General features: G+C 46.0%; 1 protein-coding gene across 3 annotated transcripts; it reads right to left on the reverse strand.

Annotated features, from left to right (window-relative positions):
- Positions 1 to 726: 726 nt before the first annotated feature.
- On the reverse strand, positions 727 to 15,172 carry EXOSC2 (exosome component 2; the record flags this gene model as incomplete). 3 transcript variants are annotated; one of them, XM_079705722.1, is made up of 9 exons in its annotated part: positions 727 to 1,764; positions 2,294 to 2,422; positions 2,823 to 2,999; positions 4,115 to 4,183; positions 10,276 to 10,341; positions 11,430 to 11,519; positions 11,773 to 11,818; positions 13,606 to 13,707; positions 15,051 to 15,172. In XM_079705722.1, 9 exons carry the CDS (start codon positions 15,170 to 15,172, stop codon positions 1,684 to 1,686), a joined length of 882 nt encoding a protein of 293 aa, XP_079561848.1. In that variant the 3' UTR covers positions 727 to 1,683. The 3 variants fall into 3 exon arrangements, with proteins under 3 accessions (XP_079561848.1, XP_079561850.1, XP_079561849.1); XM_079705724.1 differs by lacking the exon at positions 11,430 to 11,519; XM_079705723.1 differs by lacking the exon at positions 4,115 to 4,183 and having other exon boundaries at positions 2,823 to 2,990.
- Between the last annotated feature and the right edge of the window lie 8,601 nt (positions 15,173 to 23,773).

Below are 23,773 nucleotides of genomic sequence, written 5' to 3' on the forward strand. Positions count from 1 at the left end.
AAAGTGATTCAGTTCAGTCTAATTTTGTCCTCAACCCACAAATCGCTACAGGGATTCAGTACCCGTGTAAAAACTTTAGCTTTTTTTTTTTTTAAAAAAAAAACACCTACTGGAATTACACTTAACAAGGGCACCCTCTAGTGGGCCAAAGAAAGTGGATAATCACCGAAAGGTGCTTTCAGACCTTTATACATTTCCACTTAGTAGGTAATCACTATTCAGAATATACTGAATGAACAGCAGAGGCTGGCAGCTTGGGAGACCAAGCGAGAAAGATAAACTTGCAACGAACCCCCATATGGTCCTGGTCAAAACCAACCCAAACCAGGGATGCAGGCTCCCATCCTTCCCCATTCCCTTAAGGGGCACACAACCTGGAATCTGTTTCAGAAACAACAAGGGAGCAATCCAAAGTTGCAACATAGCCTATACAGTATTGAGGTGTCTGCAAACTCCTCAAAACAGGTGATACACTTGGGATAGAAAAAAAAAAAAAGAGATAAAATTTGTCTGAATAATGTTATAAAGAAAAGACATACAATTTAATAAGAAAGAGCTGAGCTATATTTCAAAACTGTCAGATGCTCCACCTTACTCCTGAAACTGTCCTAGGTTTACATTTTACTAGGTGACTCGAGTAGTTAGGTCTCTGTCAGAATTGCTATCTCCCAAGCCTTCCTTCAACTGTACTCAGCTCCCAAGTATGACACAGAACACAAGAACAGAAACAGTGATGCCACATTTATAAATATAAAAAAATAGTTCACCAAATAGCACTCTCATATACTGACTTTAAAAGAATGTTTCCCAAAACCCCAATCAGGGCATCATTTTTAGATAGTCATCCGAAAAACAACGCGTAGACATTCTAGCCCTTCCCACTGAGAACTTCAACATCTTGTTTTTACCTTTTAACCCTGAATTATTAAAAAGTTAATGCGTTACTCCTTCAATCATAGGAGGAAAACACCTTTTCTTTTCCCATCTCCATTTTTCTTACTTTGTTTTCATGTTTATCAGAGTACCCAAAACATTCATTCTCTTCTATCAATAATTCAACTTCTTACAACTCATCCTTGAAGGCAGGATAGATTAAGGCAGCCTGGCGGGAATATACTCGCATCTATCTAGGAGGAACATGCAATGGGAAATAAGATTCCAACCAAGCAAAAGGCTGCTTGGTTGCTTTATTCTTCCATTAGATTCTTGGGTTAACTTTACCAACTATTTCTTCAGTGCTGTACCCGCGCTGAGAAGAGGTGGGAAGGGAGGCCAAAACAGACAATTTGGGGGTCAGGGAGGCCATGTTTTTTATACAGGCAATTTCATGGGGCATTGTGCCTGGTGAGTTGATGGTAAGTACAGGACAAAAGATTCCTTGTATTATTCCAGGATAGGAGTCCACTCGGCTGGAACACTGAGTGCTTTTAAGGCCTGAAACTACCCCTAGTACCAAAGCTCTGTGGGCAACCCAAGGGGCCAGCAGTGCTGTTCACCTTCCCCCAGGCTTTGCCTTAAAACAGGAGAAAGCAGGACTTCAGGGTGGAGGCGGCCCCTTGTAGGTAAAGTGATGAGCTCCCCAGGTCTTCACTGAGCTGCACATGGGGACCACCAAGCCAACTGTTCACTTTCAAGGACTGCTCCGGTCAGGTACACACAGTCCTGTCCTTCAGATGCTTCTCCCTATCCCTCCTGTTCTAAAAGCCTCTGGCGTGTTTCCATCACAATTTCCTCCACTATTTCTGGCTTTAAGATGTCTTTGATCTGAAAAAGAAAGGAAAAAAGGTACTTGTTCCATCAATCAGCACACCATCAAGCCAATCCAAATGCAGAAACCAAGCATGGTTAGCATGAACCTTCTGCTTTCCTTTCATGTATCAGAGGCTAAGTACTTGCAAGAGATGATCTGCTAGAACCAGCTTAATAAATCAGCAAGATTCTATGGGATATAGCTGACAAGAACAAAGATGTTACTCTGGCAGTCACTAGAAAGACAGCTAAAACTTGGGATGGGCACGATGAAGTCCAGGGGGTTGCTGTTGTAAATTAGCCCCACCTGGCACCTCCAAACGCCCACAAATCCTTACACTGACATTAGACATTGAGAATATTACTAGCATCTCGGCGAAAGCTCTCCAGACACTCAACAAGGCTGTCCACCAGATCAGTTCACACCGATGGACATGGTTAAGGTATGTGGGAGATGTGCTTGCTGTCTGAGGAAACATGGGGCAGATGACACTTAAGGCTGCTCACACATCAACAAGGAAAAGGGAAGCCCCGGGTAGAGTACCTGATGTGGAAGGGATGCTTCATAGCAATACAGGATACTGGTATCATACAGCATCATTCTCTGAGTTGCCAGCGAGACGATGCAGTTCCGAAGCCGGGAGATCACCTCTCGATCAGCAAGGGAGACAGGCTACCAGGGGATGCCAAGGGGAAGGGGAGGGAAACAGAATCAGGACCAAAAGAAGCAAATGGTTACAGCAAATCCCGGGAATCATTTATAACTGAGGCAGTATCACTCTGGGACTCCAAACCAATCAAACAGCTAGCTCCAAGAGAGATTAAAAAGGAGGGCTTCTTCAGTGGCTCTTAGGCTATTACCCTGCAACTTTGCCATCTCTGACTAGAAAGATCAAACCAGGCGCTGATTTCATCTCTTCAGAACAAGAGAGGGCGACACAAAGTTTCGATGGAAATTCAAACCAACTCAAACCATAGCAACGTGGCAGATAGAGAGCGTCCCCACCTGCCACAGAAGCACAGCACCGACTAAGTGCCACTCCATCCCAGCAGTGACAACGGCGTTTACTCACCTCCAGGTTTGCAATGAAGCCCCCTGCATCCTCTTCTTTGTGCTCAGGTGTCGGGTAGATCCAGATGAAGCCGTTGTTGCCCAGAATCACTGAGGCACCGCATGGCAAGTCATGGAAGTGAGTTTTCTGCCGTTTCACCAGGGTGGGGGAGACCTGAACTAAAACGCCCTGACCTAGCTAAAAAAGTATATCGTAAATTAAGTCACTGTAGGATCATCAGTGAGGTAACTTAAAAGCAGAGTACAGGAATGTGTCCTAGTTAGACGGGAATCAGGGTCCTTCTTGTTGATAACTGCCCCTACATGCACATACGTAGTAAATACAAAGAACACTTCCGGATGCAGTAAGTTGTTTACATATCCCAACAGAAGGTAACTTTCCATCTCTTCTCTACCATTTATTTTCCTTTGCAGTCGTCTTCACATTCTAATCCAGGGCTGGTGCCACAGCTGTTAGAGAAGCTGGAGCCAGCGAGAATGTGGGCTCGAGCCTCCTGTGGGTCAAGGAGCACTATTCTGTTCCACCTTGACCTCAACCACCCATCCTGCCCACGAGATACGCCATTGGACAAGGCGACTGGCCTAGGGCTTCCCGCTGAGGGGGCGTCTATTACAGGACCCGGGCCCACGAAGGTCAGCACGTGCAGTGCAGCTGTTTCCTCTCCTGCTTCAAGGATGTGAGCATGATTGGCTGTAGCCACTCCACTGAGGAGAGAGGTTTTTGTTCCACCCAGAAAACGAGAACGTTCACCCAGAGAAAGGCAAGAGACTGATAAATCATAATTTGTTTTGGAAAGTATGCTATCATTAAAAAAATAACTAGCCTCCATACTGTCACCTTATATTAGAAAAGCGGTGAAATTTCATTAAGAGGCTCAAGTGACAAGCCCACCTTTCCTCACAATAATATCCATTTTATCAACTGGACACGTGTCTAAGGGCTGAGGCCATCCTACTTCATCAGTCCATGGCCTCCCTTTGTTCTCAGCACAAATGCAACGCAAAGCTGCCACGCCCCTTGGGAGAGAGCAGAGACAGCAGGGCTGCAGAGCCCGGGGTCCAGGGTCATAGGGGCTCTTCTGCCAGAACAATCTCCTCCGTAGAAAAAGGTTAAAAGTTGTCATCCTTTATGATGCTACCGGCCCTTGACTGTGTGAATCAGTGTGTAGGATGCCAGCCTGTTAAGGCTTGACTTCTGGGGGGCTTTAGGTCAGAATTCCAGAGAGCACTGGGGATTGGGAAATGGATTTGAAGTCTCAGTCAGCAAATGAGAAGAGCCAGAGCCCAACTTACTTTCCCGTATTTGAGACTCCTCGTGTGCAGGGAGACAGCTCCATCAGAGAACACTGCCTGGACCTCAGCCTGGCCGGGTGATGAAGGAACAAACACTTTCACGTCACCTGCGTCCCTGGCTCCCCCCTCCATCCTTTCCTCTAATGGCCAAGAGTCCCGCCCAAAGTCGTAGATGGACCCGGAGGTCACACTGCTGAGACCTAACCTCTCCCCCTTGGCTGTCATGAATACGCTGACATGAACACCACCTTTTCTACTCCCTCAGATAAAAGTTAACATCACGGGTGGGGTTAATGGCGGACTCTGGGAGGGCTCACACCAAGGAGTACTTCCCAGAACTTCTGCTGTGAGTGTCCCTGTCCTCACGCTGAGACACAGCCACCCCCCGCCTCTGCAGGAGACCCTCCAACACTAGCAGATCGAGATAGCCTCATCCACCAGAGGGCAGACAGCAGAAGCAAGAAGAACTACAAGCCTGTGGAACAAAAACCACATTCACAGAAAGACAGACAAGATGAAAAGGCAGAGGGCAATGTACCAGATTAAGGAACAAGATAAAACCCCAGAAAAACAATCAAATGAAGTGGAGATAGGCAACCTTCCAGAAAAAGAATTCAGAATAATGATAGTGAAGATGATCCAGGACCTTGGAAAAAGAATGGAGGCAAAGGTCGAGAAGATGCAAGAAATGTTTAACAAAGACCTAGAAGAATTAAAGAACAAACAGAGATGAACTATACAATAACTGAAATTAAAAATACACTAGAAGGAATCAATAGCAGAATAACTGAGGCAGAAGAACAGATAAGTGACCTGGAAGATAGAGTGGTGGAATTCACTGCTGCGGAACAGAATAAAGAAAAAAGAATGAAAAGAAATGAAGACAGCCTAAGGGACCTCTGGGACAACATTAAACACAACAACATTCGCATTATAAGGGTCCCAGAAGGAGAAGAGAGAGAGAAAGGACCCAAGAAAATATTTGAGGAGATTATAGTCGAAAACTTCCCTAACATGGGAAAGGAAATAGCCACCCAAGTCCAGGGAAGTGCAGAGAGTCCCAAGCAGGATAAACCCAAGGAGAAACACACCAAGACACACAGTAATCAAATTGGCAAAAATTAAAGACAAAGAAAAATTCTTGAAAGCAGCAAGGGAAAAATGACAAATAACATACAAGGGAACTCCCATAAGGTTAACAGCTGATTTCTCAGCAGAAACTCTACAAGCCAGAAGGGAGTGGCACGACATAGTTAAAGTGGTGAAAGGGAAGAAACTACAACCAAGATTACTCTACCCGGCAAGGATCTCACTCAGATTTGATGGAGAAATCAAAGCTAAGAGAATTCAGCACCACCAAACCAGCTCTACAACAAATGCTAAAGGAACTTCTCTAAGTGGGAAACACAAGAGAAGAAAAGGACCTACAAAAACAAACCCAAAACAATTAAGAAAATGGTCATAGGAACATACATATCGATAATTACCTTAAACGTGAATGGATTAAATGCTCCAACCAAAAGACGCAGGCTTGCTGAATGGATACAAAAACAAGACCCATATATATGCTGTCTACAAGAGACCCACTTCAGTCCTAGGGAGGCATACAGACTGAAAGTGAGGGATGGAAAAAGATATTCCATGCAACTGGAAATAAAAAGGAAGCTGGAGTAGCAATACTCATATCAGATAAAGTAGACTTTAAAATAAAGAATGTTACAAGAGACAAGGAAGGACACTACATAATGATCAAGGGATCAATCCAAGAAGAAGATATAACAGTTGTAAATATTTATGCACCCAACATAAGAGCACCTCAATACATAAGGCAAGTACTAACAGCAATAAAAGAGGAAATTGACAGTAGTACAATAATACTGGGGGACTTTAACACCTCACTTACACCAATGGACAGATCATCCAGACAGAAAATTAATAAGGAAACATAAGCTTTAAATGACACAATAGACCAGATAGATTTAATTGATATTTAGAGGACATTCCATCCATAAACAGCAGATTACACTTTCTTCTCAAGTGCGCACAGAACATTCTCCAGGATAGATCACAGCTTGGGTCACAAATCAAGCCTCAGTAAATTTAAGAAAATTGAAATCGTATCAAGCATCTTTTCCGACCACAACGCTATGAGATTAGAAATCAATTACAGGGAAAAAGACGTAAAAAACACAAACACATGGAGGCTAAACAATACGTTGCTAAATAACCAAGAGATCACTGAAGAAATCAAAGAGGAAGTCAAAAAATACCTAGAGACAAATGACAATGAAAACACGACAATCCAAAACCTATGGGATGCAGCAAAAGCAGTTCTAAGAGGGAAGTTTATAGCAATGCAATCCTACCTCAAGAAACAAGAAAAATCTCAAATAAACAATCTAACCTTACACCTAAAGGATCTAGAGAAAGAAGTACAAACAAAACCCAAAGTTAGCAGAAGGAAAGAAATCATAAAGATCAGAGCAGAAATAAATGAAATAGAAACAAAGAAAACAATAGCAAAGATCAATGAAACTAAAAGCTGGTTCTTTGAGAAGATAAACGAAATGGATAGACCATTAGCCAGACTCATCGAGAAAAAGAAGGAGAAGACTCAAATCAATAAAATTAGAAATGAAAAAGGAGAAGTTACAACAGACACCACGGAAATACAAAGCATCCTAAGAGACTACTACAAGCAACTCTATGCCAATAAAATGGACAACCTGGAAGAAATGGACAAATTCTTAGAAAGGTATAGCCTTCTAAGACTGAACCAGGAAGAAATAGAAAATATGAACAGACCAATCACAAGTAATGAAATTGAAACTGTGATTAAAAATCTTTCAACAAACAGAAGTCCAGGACCAGATGGCTTCACAGGTGAATCCTATCAAACATTTACAGAAGAGCTTATACCTGTCCTTCTCAAAGTCTTCCAAAAAATTGCAGAGGAAGGAACACTCCCAAACTCATTTTATGAGGCCACCATCATCCTGATAGCAAAACCAGACAAAGATACTACAAAAAAAGAAAATTACAGACCAATATCACTCATGAATATAGATGCAAATATCCTCAACAAAATACTAGCAAACAGAATCCAACAACACATTAAAAAGATCATGCACCATGATCAAGTGGGATTTATCCCAGGGATGCAAGGATTCTTCAATACACACGAATCAATCAATGTGATACACCATATTAACAAATTGAAGAAAAACCATATGACCATCTCAATAGATGCAGAAAAAGCTTTCGACAAAATTCAACACCCATTTATGATTAAAAACTCTCCAGAAAGTGGGCATAGAGGGAACCTACCACAACATAATAAAGGCCGTATACAACAAACCCACAGCAATCATTCTCAATGGTGAAAAACTGAAAGCATTTCCTCTAAGATCAGGAACAAGACAAAGATGTCCACTCTCACCACTATTATTCAACATAATTTTGGAAGTCCTAGCCACGACAATCAGAGAAGAAAAAGAAATTAAAGGAATACAAATTGGAAAAGAAGAAGTAAAACTGTCACTGTTTGCAGATGACATGATACTATACATAGAGAATCCTAAAGATGCCACCAGAAAACTACTAGAGCTAATCAATGAATTTGGTAAAGTTGCAGGATACAAAATTAATGCACAGAAATCTCTTGCATTCCTATACACTAATGATGAAAAATCTGCAAGAGAAATTAAGGAAACACTCCCATTTACCATTGCAACAAAAAGAATAAAGTACCTAGGAATAAACCTACCTAGGGAGACAAAAGATCTGTATGCAGAAAAGTATAAGACACTGATAAAAGAGATTAAAGATATACAAACAGATAGAGAGATATACCATGTTCTTGGATTGGAAGAATCAATATTGTGAAAATGACTATACTACCCAAAGCAACCTACAGATTCAATGCAATCCCTATCAAATTACCAATGGCATTTTTTACAGAACTAGCACAAAAAGTCTTAAAATTTGTATGGAGACACAAAAGACCCCGAATAGCCAAAGCGGTCTTGAGGGAAAAGAAAGGAGCTGGAGGAATCAGACTCCCTGACTTCAGACTATACTACAAAGCTACAGTAATCAAGACAATATGGTACTGGCACAAAAACAGAAACATAGCTCAATGGAACAGGATAAAAAGCCCAGAGATAAACCCACGCACCTGTGGTCAACTAATCTGTGACGAAGGAGGCAAGGATATACAATGGAGAAAAGACAGTCTCTTCAATAAGTGGTGCTGGGAAAACTGGACAGCTACATGTAAAAGACTGAAATTAGAACACTCCCTAACACCATACACAAAAATAAACTCACAATGGATTAAGACCTAAATGTAAGACCAGGCACTATAAAACTCTTAGAGGAAAACATAGGAAGAACACTCTTTGACATAATCACAGCAAGATCTTTTTTGATCCACCTCCTAGAGTAATGGAAATAAAAACAAAAATAAACAAATGGGACCTAATGAAACTTAAAAGCTTTTGCACAGCAAAGGAAACTACAAACAAGACGAAAAGACAACCATCAGAATGGGAGAAAATATTTGCAAACCAATCAATGGACAAAGGATTAATCTCCAAAATATATAAACAGTTCATGCAGCTCAATATTAAAAAAACAAACAACCCAATCCAAAAATGGGCAGAAGACCTAAACAGACATTTTTCCAAAGAAGACATACAGATGGCCAAGAAGCCCATGAAAAGCTGCTCAACATCACTAATTATTAGAGAAGTGCAAATCAAAACTACAATGAGATATCACCTCACACCAGTTAGAATGGGCATCATCAGAAAATCCACAAACAACAAATGCTGGAGAGGGTGTGGAGAAAAGGGAACCCTCTTGCACTGTTGGTGGGAATGGAAATTGATACAGCCACTATGGAGAACAGTATGGAGGTTCCTTAAAAAACTAAAAATAGAATTACCATATGACCCAGCAATCCCACTACTGGGCATATACCCAGAGAAAAACATAATTCAAAAAGACACGTGCACCCCAATGTTCATTGCAGCACTATTTACAATAGCCAGGACATGGAAGCAACCTAAGTGTCCATCGACAGATGAATGGATAAAGAAGACGTGGTACATCTATACAATGGAACATTACTCAGCTATAAAAAGGAATGAAATCGGTTCATCTGTAGAGACGTGGATGGATCTAGAGACTGTCATACAGAGTGAAGTAAGTCAGAAAGAGAAAAACAAATATATTAACGCATATATGTGGAACCTAGAAAAATGGTACAGATGAACCGGTTTGCAGTGCAGAAATTGAGACACGGATATAGAGAACAAATGTATGGACACCAAGCGGAGAAAGTGGAGGGGTGGTGGGGGTGGGGGTGTGATGAATTGGGCGATTGGGATTGACATGTATACACTGATGTGTATAAAATGGATGACTAATAAGAACCTGCTGTATAAAAAAATAAATAAAATTCAAAAATTCAAATAAATAAACAAAAATATAGATCGGGGCTTCCCTGGTGGTGCAGTGGTTGAGAGTCTGCCTGCCAATGCAAGGGACACGGGTTTGTGCCCCGGTCCAGGAAGATCCCACATGCCGCGGAGTGGCTGGGCCCGTGAGCCATGGCCGCTCAGCCTGCGCGTCCAGAGCCTGTGCTCTGCAACGGGAGAGGCCACAGCAGTGAGGGGCCCGTGTACCGCCAAAAAAAAATATATATATATATATATATATATATATATCAGTGGCTTTCAAACTTTTCTTTATACAACCCACAGCAAGAAGCATATTTTACTCAGAGTACATGTATGTGTGTTTGTGTAAGCAACTGAAACAAAAGTTTTACCAAACAATATCTTTCTTATAGTTTCATTAAAAAAAAAAAAAAAAAGTTAACATCGCTAAGAAAATCTGAGCTAGCTTAAAGCATGGGCCACCGTAAGTTACAAGACCCAAAGACATGACTGAGCAGCAGCAGGTCTGAACAAGAGCTGGAGGGTTAGCTGGGTTAAGGAGACAGAGAAAGGCTGTAGCAGAGCCCTTCACACTCAGTCAAGGACTCAGAACCCTGCCAGGATTACATGTTTCTCGTGTGGGAGACCTACAGTTTAAGCCCCAATTGCCAGCTCCACAGCAAACATAAAGATGCTGGAACGCAAGGTACAGGATACACTGATAAGGTCCCCTTCCTGCAAGAAACCTCTCATCGCCAGCTCATCTTCTGCAGATCTTCTCCTCTGAAATACACAAAGAGATGGCCACGTTATGGAAGTCAGATCCTAAAGGAAGATCTCTCTCCATCCATCTCTTCTTTCTCTTTCACTTCCTCCCGCGATCTCTGAAGGCAGCCACAATGTTCACACACCAGAGTAGGTAACCTGTACCACTGAAGGAAGACAAAGCGACAACCACTACTTTCCGTCTTACAGACAGACCTTCCCACGGCTTCCCTTCTCCTTCCTCTGAATGACACTCAAACTCCTTACATGCTATTCAAAACCCTCCCAATCTAGACCAGGCCCCCTTTCCGCGCTTACCTTCTGTGGCGGCCCTCCACGCTCCAGCAGGACCAGACTACCTCCAGCTTGACTGTATCTTTGCTCACACGTTTCCCTTTATCTCAGATTCCCTGAACTCATCACTAAAATTCTACCCATCCTTCAAGGATCAACTCCAACACTCATCTTTCCTACGAGCTTCTCTCCGGGAACTTAATCACTCCTTTTGTACAATCACACGCTTGTTTGTTCTTGGACTGCTGGGTATTCAGACCAGTTACCTCATATCCCCTGCTAGTCTAAGCTCTTTCAGGAACTCAGTCGTGCCTCCTGGATCTTGGCATTCTCCAGAGAGCCTAGCACAGTGAGCCTCTCTATAGATAGATGCTGGCCTGAAGGTAAAGCTGAACCACTGCATTTTATAGAAGGAGGCAGCTTAGGTCCTGTGGTTGTCTGGAATAATCAAATGCCACTCAATTCATGAAAAGCTCATCTAAACACAACTTTTCAAGGAACACTTTCACTGAGCAAAGCTGATACACCCAGAAAAGGAAAATTATTAGCACCAAGCATCTGAGAGCTTCTCTCAACTCTCTTTTGGGATTGCTCCCCATGGACATTCCAGATCCTACCATATACCAGTTGCTGCCTAAGTTGGGAGGCCTGAGCCAAGTGAAAAGCCTTCGTGTACATCAAGGCAGCAAACGTCACAGCAGACAAACAGGAGTAAAAGTGGCAACCTCAGGGTAAAGCAAAGTTCTCTGGTGGAGCAAAGGACCCCAGAGCTCTCGCCAGCAAACTATTCAGTCCCAGCCGGAGACCCTTACCAGCTCTCCTCCGGGAAGGTTCATGGATGAGAGAAGCAAGACTGAATCCAGCCTGGAGTTGGTCTCCACCTTCCACCTCTTCTGTTGAACCTACAAACAAAGAAACCCCACACCTGGACACACACGCCAGGGGCCAGAGCTCACACTGTAAATGACCAGTAATTCCAAATGTAACAAACTGTTTACATCAAAGGTCACATGAGAGCCAAACACAACGAATGCCTAGTTCGCATAAATGCCTACAATATAGGCAGAAAATAAAAGGCATCCAAATTGGAAAGGAAGAATATCTCTTCTCACCAGCCTGCTTTTACTTTGTAAAAACCAATCAGACAGACTTTACCTCTGTGATTCTCCCCACTACAATGTCTCCCACTTCACCATTATATCTGAAAGGTAAAACAGAAGGTCCTCCATCAGTGAAAAGACTTCATTACAAGACCAAGTTACCATTTGAGATTTCAGTTAAACAGGGATGAAGGCCTTGATGAGGCACCACATTTAGTAAATTCACATAACTATGCTGTTTGGACTTATTCTCAGGAACTGATAACTTCAAACATCCTGTATGTATAAAGTCTCCATTAACTAACTATTCTTAAACCATTTATTGCAAATAGTTCATTAAGCCTGAAACCCCTATTTTGTTAATTACATGAAAATGAAGGACGTCCCCTGCGGTCCAGTGGTTAAGACTCTGCCTTCCGATGCAGGAGGCGCGGGATCAATCCCTGGTCAGGGAACTAAGATCCCACATGCCGTGGGGTGCGGCCAAAAACTTAAAACAATAAATAAATAAATAAAAAGAAAACGATAAGCATGGAATCTTTTCTGGTGGGCTCTGGAACACAGATGGGTTCTGCCTCAGCCAGAGGAGGAGAAAGGAAACTGAGACAGGACACCGCCCAAACCAGCCTGCTCACTGTCCCCCCGACCACTGGCTGCCTATCTCAGGCCCCTTTGCTAGTTCCTCATCCCAATTCTAATGATGACGTGTTCCATGCCGAAGGCGCAGTCCTTGGACCTCTTCTCTTTTCAGCCCATACCCACTTGGTGAGCTCATCCAGCCTAATGGCTTTAAAGACCACTGATAAGTATACCACTCCCCTCAACTCCAGACTCTAGTCAACTGCTGGCTACCCAGCACCTCCATTTACGTGGCTAATAGGAATCTGCAAAAGTAACACACCTACGACAAAGCTTTCCAGCAGCCCCCGTCACTCCCCCATAGCAAACTGAAACTCTCCCAGTTGTCACGAGCTCAGGAAATGGCAACTCCACCCCTCCAGTTGCTCAAGCCACAGTCCTTGGAGGAACCCTTGATCTCTCTCAATCTCTCGCTCTCTGTCTCTCTCTCTCTCAGGCTCCAGGGCAAGTCCAGCAGCAGATCCTACTACCTCTACCTTTACAATATAGGCAGAAAATAAAAGGCATCCAAATTGGAAAGGAAGAATATCTCTTCTCACAGACATGGTCCTATATATAGAAAATGCCAAGGCATATAAAATCCGACACATTTTCGTGATTAAAAAAACACTCAGAACACAAAACATACTCAAAACAGTACATTCATCTGTCTCCCTAACCCTGTCCCTATCCCCCCACCTCCCCGGCCACCCACAGCAGCCAGAGTGATTCTATTCAGACAGGAGTCAGGTCATGTCCCCCCTCTGTTCCACCTCCTCCAGTGGCTTCCTAGATTACACAAAGTGCAAGTCGAAAATGCTTACTGTGGCTACAAGGCAGACAGACTGCCCACCTCACCTCTCTGCCTGCATCCGCTCCTACCCCTCGCCTGCTCGCTCTCTTCCAACCCCACTGGCTTACATTCTGGGGCTAACCTTCATGGAGCCCTTCTAGGTAGGAGGCTCTGTGTAAGTACCTTACATGCACTGTTTCAATGAATTCCAATGAAAATCCTACAAGGTAGGTCATGCTAGGTCTCATTTTGCAGAGGAGGGAACCAAAGTTTGGAGAGGTCAGGAAACACAGGCAAACCTCTGAAGCCCGCGCTTACCTGTAGTCATCTATACCCTTCCTATAGCCATGTTCCCCAAATCCCAGACCTACAGAAGGATACAGCAGGCCGGGATGGGGGTGGAGGGTTTGTCGTGGCAGAGAAGACCTGGCTGTGCAACTCGGATGCCACAAGAGAATACACACCTTTTGTTCTCACCTGGTTTTCAAAGCTTTCACACAGACCAACTTGTTTACTCTCTCCACAGAGCCAGCCACAGATGCAATGAGCTTCTCTTCCCCCATATAGGTCCCATGGCCCCTGTTGCAACAGGAAGATACAAAGAATACCAGGGTAACACTTGAGGTGACCTCTCGCATCTAGCCCAATGTGATCCTCAAACCTAACAGACTCCTCCTGCCTTAAAGGCAGGCTTTTGCCCTGGTTGCCATCTCTTCCTAAAACACTCCTTCTTTAGACAGCTACATGGACATCTCCCTCATTCTACTCAAGTCTACTCCAATGTCACTTTCTCCACCAGGCCTTCCTTGACTATCCCATTTACAACAGTCACCCACCCTGCTGCTGCCGCCACTACCATATCCCAACCACGCTCCACTCACCCTGCTTGGCTTTTAATTTTTTCTATTGCATTTACCGCCATTCTGAATAACGTATTTGCTTGTTGTGCTTATTGTTTGTTATCTGTCTCTCCCAAATAGAAAATAAACTTCACCAGGACATTGATTTCCACTTGGTTCACTGTTGTACCCCAAGCACACATATACTGAATGCATGAATAAAGGGCTGAATCTTAAGATTTCCTGGGATCCAACAACCCCAGACTAAGAGGTTAAAGGGCAACAGTACAAATGCTGTACCTCTCCTGTATGTACAAGTGTACCCCCGCCCCCCCCCCCCCAAAAAAGGCTGAGATAACCACTAGTGCTTCTTATGATGGTGACAGAACGGTGAGTTTTGCTTTTTTTCGTAATCATTACCTAATTTAATCCTCACAACCTTGTTGAATAGTTAATATCACTAGTTTACAGATGAGGAAACTGACCTCGGAGAGACAGTACAGCCAATAATATTGTGACGGCAGCAGGACTGGAACTCCAGCCGTCCAACTCAAGAGCCTGCCCTCTTAACGACAACATACGGTACTGCCCTCAGATTCAAAGGTGGATATTTGGGTGCATATAACAATGTATTTGTACGCCCTAAGCCCAAACAATGACTCGTTCCAAAACCGTAACCCCTCGCTAGGAGACGGCGCTGAGGGAAAAGGGGGCCAAGTCAAAAACGCCCACCGTCTCCGCGCCGAAAACTGTTAAGAGGCCCCAGCTCCTAACCCACCCCAGTTTTCCAAGGCCTCCACGAGGAAGGCTCAGGATCTGGGCCTCAGGCAGAGGACCCACGAGTCGCGGCCACCAGAGGTCAAGAGAGGAAGGTTTCGGGAGACTGGGGCAAATGCAGACAAGGACACACAAGATGCAGGGGGTAAGAAGTCCGAAGCCCAGAAAACTAGGCGACTGAGATGCTCAGCAGATGTGCCCCGGGTACCACGGGAACTTAGATGCAAGAGAGCACAGGCCCGGGTTTCACGTGGAGAGCAGTGTAGCCGCCCCTTGTGGCCCAGAGTCCCCCACGTCCCCACGTACCGCATGAAGCCTGTGTCCGTGGTGATCGTGTCCCCCGGCACTACCAGGTGTTTTTTCGTCTCACGGCCCAGGGTCTCGCTAAGAGGCTTGCGAGCCACTGGAAGCCTCATCTCCATCGCCATCTTGACGTCAATAACCTGCGCAGGCGCAGCCCGACTCGGAGTCGCAATATCCGCCTCCGCAATTCCCGCCCTTCGCTCTTAGGGGCGGGGCAGGGCGGGGCCTCAGAGAAGCCGCCAATGGGAACTCACGGTCTGGCTGCCATATTGACTATTGTCAACCATTAGGTTAACATGAAGGGAAGGAAGGAGTCGAGTTGCCATTTTTATTATTGGCAAGGCTGCCTTTGTGGAGTAATAAAAATCTCAAGTTGTATGATGTATTGACTTTTCACCAAAACTCTCTTGTACTCGTCATCCCAGTTATTGTTTTACAGGGTTAGAGATAGTTGAGAAATGGGCCTCAGAGTTTCCTTCCAACTCTAAGCTGCTAAAATCTAATTTTGGGAGGACTTCCCTGGTGGCACAGTGGTTAAGAATCCACCTGCCTAATGCAGGGGGACGCAGGTTTGAGCCCTCGTCCTGGAAGCTCCCACATGCCGCAGAGCAACTAAGCCCATGTGTCACAACTACTGAACCCGTGTGTTGCAATTACTGAAGCCCGTGAACCTAGAGCCTGTGCTCCTCAACAAGGAAACTGCAGCAATGAGAAGCCCGTGCACAACAATGAAGCTTGTTGCAATTAGAGAAAGCCCGCGGGCAGCAACAAAGACCCAACAAGGCCAAAAATAAATAAATAAATAAATTTTTAAAAAGTCCTTATCTTTAAACGAAGACCCAATGTGGCCACAAATAAATAAATTAATTAATTTTTAAGAAGTCCTTATCTTAAAAAAATCTGATTTTTTGGGTATGAGTTTGCCTAGGAGGATCAGGAGGTGGGATATACAGAAAACACCATTTGGACAGAGAGAAGAGCCCCTTTTCATACTGTTACTAGTGGCCCCTGTGTTCTACATACTGCTGCCTCATGGGTGCTGGTTCAGCACCAACCATTACCTACATCCCCAAACAATGCTCCAGGTGCTGTTTCCATTCTTTCTTAAGTGAGCTGATTTCCCTAGTATTTCTTTTGAAAAAACAAGGAACCGTCTAAGAAGACATTCAAACCTTGCCAGAAGGGCGTATTTGGCAGGGAGGACAAATGCACACATAATACAAAGATCTTCGCTTGCATTTACTCATACAGTGAATTGAGCCAGGAGCTGTTCTAAGGGTTCCGTGATGAACAGATAGATGGATGTGTGGCTTTATCTCCGGGCCAGGAGCATTTCCCTCGTTTCTCTCCCTGCTTCCCACTACCCTCTCCCTCACCTTTCCCCTGCATGGTTTATAGCATCCACAACAGACTGAGTTTCAACCTCAGGGAACTGGAGATGATAATTCTTCATGCACAGAGACTCTAAAGAGGATTCAATGAAATAACTTGTGTCAGCACCACACATTGAGCCCAGTAGATCAGGTCTGCTGCCTCCTGAAGGTCCAACAGACCAATAGATTGATAAATCTCCAAAAGGACAGCATTTCTTTCACCTAAGCATGGCTCACAAACTACACTTGTCAAGAAAGCCAACCCTGTGAGACAGTCAATGATATAAATTCTAATGCCCCACAGGTCATGGGTAAGTGGACAGGCCAGACGCTTGCCCTCCTCCTTGCCTGGAAGAAGGGGCTAGAGCCAAGAAAGCATGAGAAGGGTCCATATGTGGAGTCTGGCCTCAGCCAGAAGAGGGCGGTGCTGTCCTTTGAACCAGCATAACTCAGTCCGCTAGGCAGCTAGGCCTTGGAGTGCCCCTAGACCAAGGCTGGGGTATAGTCTTGACCTCATTCAGTTTCAAGGAGGGATGGACATAACGTTAACCCCTCCCATTCTCACAGCACTTACGCTTAGGGAGCTTGTCACAACGTCGGGATTATGGATCTGTCTTAGTGTAGTGGCAGATTCAGTGTCTGGTGAGAGCTCACTTCCTGGTTCAGATAGCTGTCTTCTCCCTGTGTCCCCACATGGTGGGCGGGGCTGGGGACTCTCTGGGGTCCCTTGTACAAGGGCACAAATCCAATTCATGGAGGCTCCACCCTCATGACCTAATCACCTCCCAAAGGTCCCACCTCCTACTACCATCACCTTGGGGTCAGGATTTCAGTATATGAACTTGGGGGGGGACATAAACGTTCAGTCCATTGTAGGCACCTTTTTAAAGAGGAGGAAACCGAGGCCCAAAAAGGACTAGAATTCATACAGCCGTTGGTAGCAGGACCATGTTCCTTCAGACTGCACCTGCTTTACCCTAGAGCCCGCACGTCCTGAGGGACTGGTCCTTTGCTGAATGCTTTACAAACATTACGTTATGAATTCCTTATGCTCAGCCCATCTTGGACGTAGGCATTGCTATCCTTGATGGACGTTTGGGGCCACTGAGTGCACATCCTTAAGGGGCTTGGTAGAAATACAGATTCCTGAGCCCAGATTTAGGCACTGGGGCTCTGCAAAGTGGGGTCCAGAAGTCTGTGAGGGTGTGTCTTAACCCCCGGTGTGATTTGAATTGCTGATCAGGTCTAACCTTCACCACTTCTTCCCATATCCTTCTACCTCCCCATCTGGGCATCTCCAGGGCCATCTCCCCAAGCCGATCAATGTCATCTCTCACCTGGGCATCGCCACCTAACTCAGCTCCCTAATTCTGTGTTTGCCCCTCCTACCACCCAACTTCCATGCAGCAGCCAGAGGGAGCTGAACTTATCTACGAAACAGAAACAAACTCACAGACCTAGAGAACAGACTTGTGGTTGCCAAGGGGGAGGGAGAGTAGGAGAAGGATGGGTTGAGAGTTGGGGATTAGCAGATGCAAACTATTATATATAGAATGGATAAACAACAAGGTCCTACTGTATAGCACAGGGAACTACATTCAATATCCTGTAATAAACCATAATGGAAAAGAATAAAAATTAATAAATAAGTCTTTTAGGAGATTCAAAAATAAATAAATAAATAAAAACAGATCAGATTAAACCACTTCCTTGCTTAGAACACTTCTGGCAGCTTCCCTGTACACAAGAATGAAATCCAAACTCGCATTTGCCTGGCTCTGCCCACCTCTGACCTAACCTGCTCTATTACTCGCTACAGACGCTGCAGCCAGAGGCGCTGGCCCCAGGACCTGCGTGCTTTTGGTGCTCTCTGCATGGAATGCTCTTCTCCCAGTCTTTGTGTAGCTGGCTGCTCTTCCTCACTTAGATCTCTGCTCAGATATCACCTCCTCAGAGAGGCCTTCCCTGACTACCTTATTTGGAATAATCCTCAGTCCCTCTTTTACCACTTGATCCTGTTTTATTTCTTGTCACTGAGTTTTCTTATTTGTTTTTTTGTTTGTTTGTTTATTGCAGTCTTCCTCCACCAGAACGGGAATACTCTGAGAATAGGGCCTTTATCTATTTTGTTCATCTGGTACCTAGAGGGCAACCATAAAACATTTGTCGAAAAAATGACATATATTTACAAAATATTTACTCACCATGTATCTTCCCCACAGGGTATAAGCCCCGCAGATGCCCAGACTTTTTGTTCACTTTCCAGTCCCTAGCACTGTCTGGGTACAGAGTAGGCCTTTTTATTAACCATATCTTCGATGGTAGTCTGATGTTTGGACATTTTGGGGCCTCCCAGAGCCTGGAAGGACTGCCCCTTCCAGGGTTAGCTGATTCCTAGAAATGGTAAACAACTGGCCCAGGAGTGTGCCTTTTGAATGCAAACCAATCAATCCAGAGCCCATGCCCGCTACCACCTCTTTTACGGGGCTCTCAGACTCTGGACCCCTATGCGCCTGCCCTAATCCCCCCAGGGCCCCGTACCAGACAACTAGGGACAGGTCCTGTGCCTCAGAGCCTACTGAAATTATTCAAACCAGCCAATCCTAAACCTGCTTCCCCTGCTTCCCCTGGTCCTTCCTTTTGGAAACCCTAGCAAAGGCTCTTTCCCACATTTTCTCCTCATTCCCGCCGCCTTCTGATCGGCCCCCCATGTGCTTCCCCATGTGGCTCTGCGTGGTGTGCCGTGCCTCCTGTTTCTAGGCAATCTTAAGTATGATGAACTTCTCCCTTCAGGCCAGTCATTTCCATGTTTGCATGTCTTACCATACTTGATTAAAACAAATCCCAGGTACCCTTAGAACAGCACTCAATACATATTTGCGGAACGAATGAATAAACTTATTCGGCAAGCATTTCTGGAGCATTTTCTGCCCCAGGCATCAAGGTGCTGGGTCAGGAGCTCAGGGATGGGGGGGTGGTGAGGGGAAGACAGAAAAGCCCTCCTGACAGCAGTGGCGTATGAGTGAGCCTTGAAGGAAAGGAACTACTGACACTGGGGAGTGGGTTGAGAGGGACAGATGAACTTCAAGTGAAAGTAAACAACAAGGAAATCTTGAAAAGTGTGAAAACCGAGGCAGCAGGAACCCGCTGGCCCTGAGCTCTTGCCCAGTCCTGATCTACCCACTGGCTTCACCTTGTGTTCCATGAAATGGTAAAAAAGTAACTGCAGAAGTTTTCTTTTTTGTTTTTTGGCCGTGCCACGCGGCTTGTGGGATCTTAGTTCCTCAACCAGAGATCGAACCCATGCCCCTGGCAGTGGAAGCATGGAGTCCTAACCACTGGACCTCCAGGGAATTCCCTTTTTTTTTTTTTCAGAAAATTTCTAATCAGAGATGTGCACAAAGATTTCTGCCCAAGGACCCTCATCAAAGTATTACCTTCTGAAAACATAGAAATAGCCTTGATGTCTGTGGCAGTTTTTATACATGTCCACAGAATTTTTGCTACATCTTCAATTAAGAAGTGCAGTCAGTGCCTCCTCATCTTGCATCTGGGCAGACTTGTGACTGCTTCGATAGCTAGCACATGTCAGAAGTGCCTCTAGGGGACTCCAAGGACTGGTCAGAATAGACGATGAAGCTTCCACCTGGTTCTCCTGCAACACCTGCCCTTGAAGCCCTGAGACAACATGCAAGAAGTCTGACTTCCCTGAGGCAGCCATGTTGTAGGACGCAGTCAGGTTGGGTGCTAACCAGCCACCATCCATAACCTTTCCCACCCCTCACGGCCACACATCCCAGCAGACCAGATCCAAGGTGGGAAGGAAGCTGAAAGCTTAGAATATCTGTTCTTCCATTTCAAGAGATCTGAGGATAATGGCTATAGGAAAGGGCAGGAGAAGAGGAGATGGACAGCTGCCTTAGATGCCCTCTGGGGGATGTACAGTAAGGTAGGTGGTAGAAGCAGCTACAACCCTTCTTACCCACCAAAGGCATCCATATGCTAACAACAGCTCCCATTTATTGAGCACGTACTATGTGCCAGATACCAAGCCATGTACTTTATTCATTTATTTATATTATCCCACTTAATCCTCACAATATCCTGAGGAGCTAAGTATCACCCCATTTTTCATTTGAGGAACTTGAGACACAGAGCCATTAATTGACTTGCCCAAGGTCACACAGCTAGTGAATGGCCGAGCAGGGTTTCAAGCACAGACCAGTGGCCTCTATCTAGAATCCTCGACACCTGGAGGTCCTGAACCATGCAATAAAAAAGGCATAAAAGGCATCTTGATTGAAAAGGAAGAAATAAAACTGCCTTTATTCACAGACAACATGATCATGTACATAGAAGTCCTAAGGAATCTACCCCAAAAAACTACGAGAATGAATAAGTGAGTTTTGCAAGGTTGAAATATACAAGGACAATTTACAGTGCTGGTTTACACTGCATCCCTATGGGTTATGCAGCAAGCCCTTCTGGCCGAATCTGCAGGCAGACTGGGAGGTGGTGTGGCCGGCTGGTCATGAGCATGGCTTCTAAGGTCAGTTGCCATGGTGAAACCTGCCCTGCCACTCATTGGCTGAGTGACACGGGCAAATGACTTCCTCTCTGCCACAGTTTTCTCATGCTTCAAATGGACTTTAATAGAGCATGGGGGAGAAACAAGAAAAAAGAGTACCAAGCTCATGGGTTCACGGGGAGGATTCCTGGAATGCACGCAGGTAAATCTCTAAACCCCAAAATGACTGTGGCTGTGTTTGCATGCCTTTGTGGGGAGGAGGGCGCGTGCACTCTTGGGAAAGGGGCCCGAAGCCTCTTCTGGAAATGGGAGCAAGGTAGATTAGGCTTTGAGTACCAGGCCTCCCACCAGCGTGCAATTCTTCAGCATGATGATTCCTATCTGCTCATCCTAGCATCTCCAGCGCCAGCACACGTCTGGAGGAGAAACAGGTCAGCAGCCGGCAGAGCAAATGCACTTTCGTCTGCAATTACAGCCTGCTGCCACCAGGTGGGTTCTGGAGCCCGCGCTGCGGCCCTGTGAACTGTAGCTGAAACTTCACAGAATTACCTACAGAGAGCGATTTAGATTTTTGATCAAGGGCCCCAGTGACTTCTCTGAAGTCTGACACCTGCACTGCAGTGAGAGAAGGATAAGGCCGGGGGCCACCAGAGGCATCGGAAGCCTCACGGTGAGGAATCAAAGGAGAGGCAAGATTTGTAATGGGAGTACCAAGGGTGACATCCCCCACTAGCCCAAGGAGGAAACCCCAGACCCCAGATGGGACCTACAAGTGAACACATCAAGTGTGCATCTCTGCCTGTGCCCCCATCTGCCAGGGTGCAGGACCAGTCCCCCAAAGTATGCAGTCTTTGGGAATACCTGAAGCTCCAAATGGGGATGGCCTGTGTGTACAAGTGTGAATTCCAGTGTCTTCAGGTGTGCGTGTGTGTGTGTGTGTGTGTACAGCTAGATGAGGGTGCACAGAGAGGTGTGCCTGAGGGATGCCAGTGGGTTGGAAGGGTGACAGCCTCACAGCCTTACATGCCGGAGCACAGGTGAGAACTCACACTTCCCAGTTTGTACACCTCCTCCTGGTCAGGAGGTCCTGGAGAGGAGAGCCAGGGCCTGGCCCTACATTGATGACCTCCTTGCTCTTTGGTCTTCCTCAAGGAGGGTCTGGAAATGGGTGCCCAGAGCATTTGGAAATTCTAGGCCTTGGGAGTGCACTTGGTGTCCATCTTGGTCCACCCACACTGGCTGCTTAGATTCCTCAAGTTGTCCATGAAAAAAAAAAAAAAAAAGTAAGTAAAGATTTGGGGGCAATAACAAAGCAAGACACTGATATTTGGGAGTCAGCTGGAAACCACGAGGAATCTGCCAGCCCCTCGGGAGGTTTCTGATTGATTTGTACTGTGGTCATATCTCTGGGAGCTGACACCCAGCTGTGACAAGGGTGACTTTCAAAACCAGTAAGTGGAACAACTCTTCCTGCCCCCCTCCAACTTCGAGACGTTTTTCCTTTTCCTTTTCCATATTTCCTTTTCCTGCAGACAAAAGCGTCAATCCATTCAGATGCTAAGTGATAAATGTTCCAAGTAATTTTTATTTTAGAATACAAGAGAGGTACAAATGTATTTACAGTTGTACATATACAATCAAATATATATCACAGTTTCGTAAATATCATTTTAGATAAATATTTACAAAGTTAAAGTGACCATTTTCTGGAAGTAGAACACAAGTTTTTGAAAATCCTATACATTTTGTACTTTTCATTAATATTATTATAGTTTATTTTACAAAACGCCCTACGGGAATTCTAGTAAATGACTGCAAGGTGGGAAAGGCGACACCAGAGGGCGCCCACGGCCGGAGCTTGGGGAAACTTGGGACAGAGCAAGGGCGGAACCTCCCGGGATCCCGCACAGCTCGGAGATGCTTTCCGGGCTGAGAAGCCAGTCTTGGCCTCCTCGGGTCGGAGAGTGGCGAGGAGGGGCGGGAAACTTCCTCTTTCCAAGCTTGATGTCAGAGCCGAAGGGGAGGAGGCATTGGTCCAACTCTCTCATTTTACAGATGGGGAAAGGGTAAACGGAGGCCCAAAGAAGGGCAGGGCCTTTCCCGGGGTCCCCATAGTGGATTTCCCTTTTGCCTTCTCAGCCTACCTGGCACATTTGTGCCTCGTCCATCCCCAAGGAGCCGACTTTCGGGGGAAGGTGGCCCGAAGGAGAGAAGGGCCCGCTTGGTAGGAAAGGGCAGGTCTCTCCGGCCTCTTCTGGCTGCCCCTGAACCCCTTCAGTCCCCAACTCTCAAGGTCGCGTCCTTGAGTCCTGACATTGCAAGATATCAGTCTCAGAGGCGGTAGGAGGAGACAGATGCGCGTAGTGCCCTGGCCCGCTGGCCACACTGGGACAGAGAGCTCCATCCCAACACGCAGCTCTCTGCGGGGGTGGTGAGGGCCCCCTTTCCCCGCTGAGGGCCCTCGGAGACTTTTGGTCCCCTCTCCTGGCACCCACCAGGGGGCTATCAGCCTGGGCAGCCGACTCCACAAGAGGAGGGAGACTCAGGGGTGAGGCCGAGCATGGGGATCCCCTGAAGAGGAGGCGGCCGAGCAGCTGCACCAGCTGGGCGGCCCGCGAAAAGGACGTCACCCCTCAGTGTCCTCATCTGCGAAACGGGGCGAAGAGTGTATGCCTGGGCGTCATTTCTGGGGCGCACCTACAGCGTCGGTCCGGCGGCCGCGTGCCGCAGGGAGCGCGAGTCGGGAGGGAGAGCAGCCCCGCCGCGCGCCCCGGCGGGCTGGCCGGCGGAGGCGCGCGCGGGCGGGAGCGGGCGCGCCGCGGCGC

This window comes from Hyperoodon ampullatus, assembly GCF_949752795.1.
Source record: "Hyperoodon ampullatus genome assembly, chromosome: 6".
Taxonomy (NCBI): Eukaryota; Metazoa; Chordata; class Mammalia; order Artiodactyla; family Ziphiidae; genus Hyperoodon; species Hyperoodon ampullatus.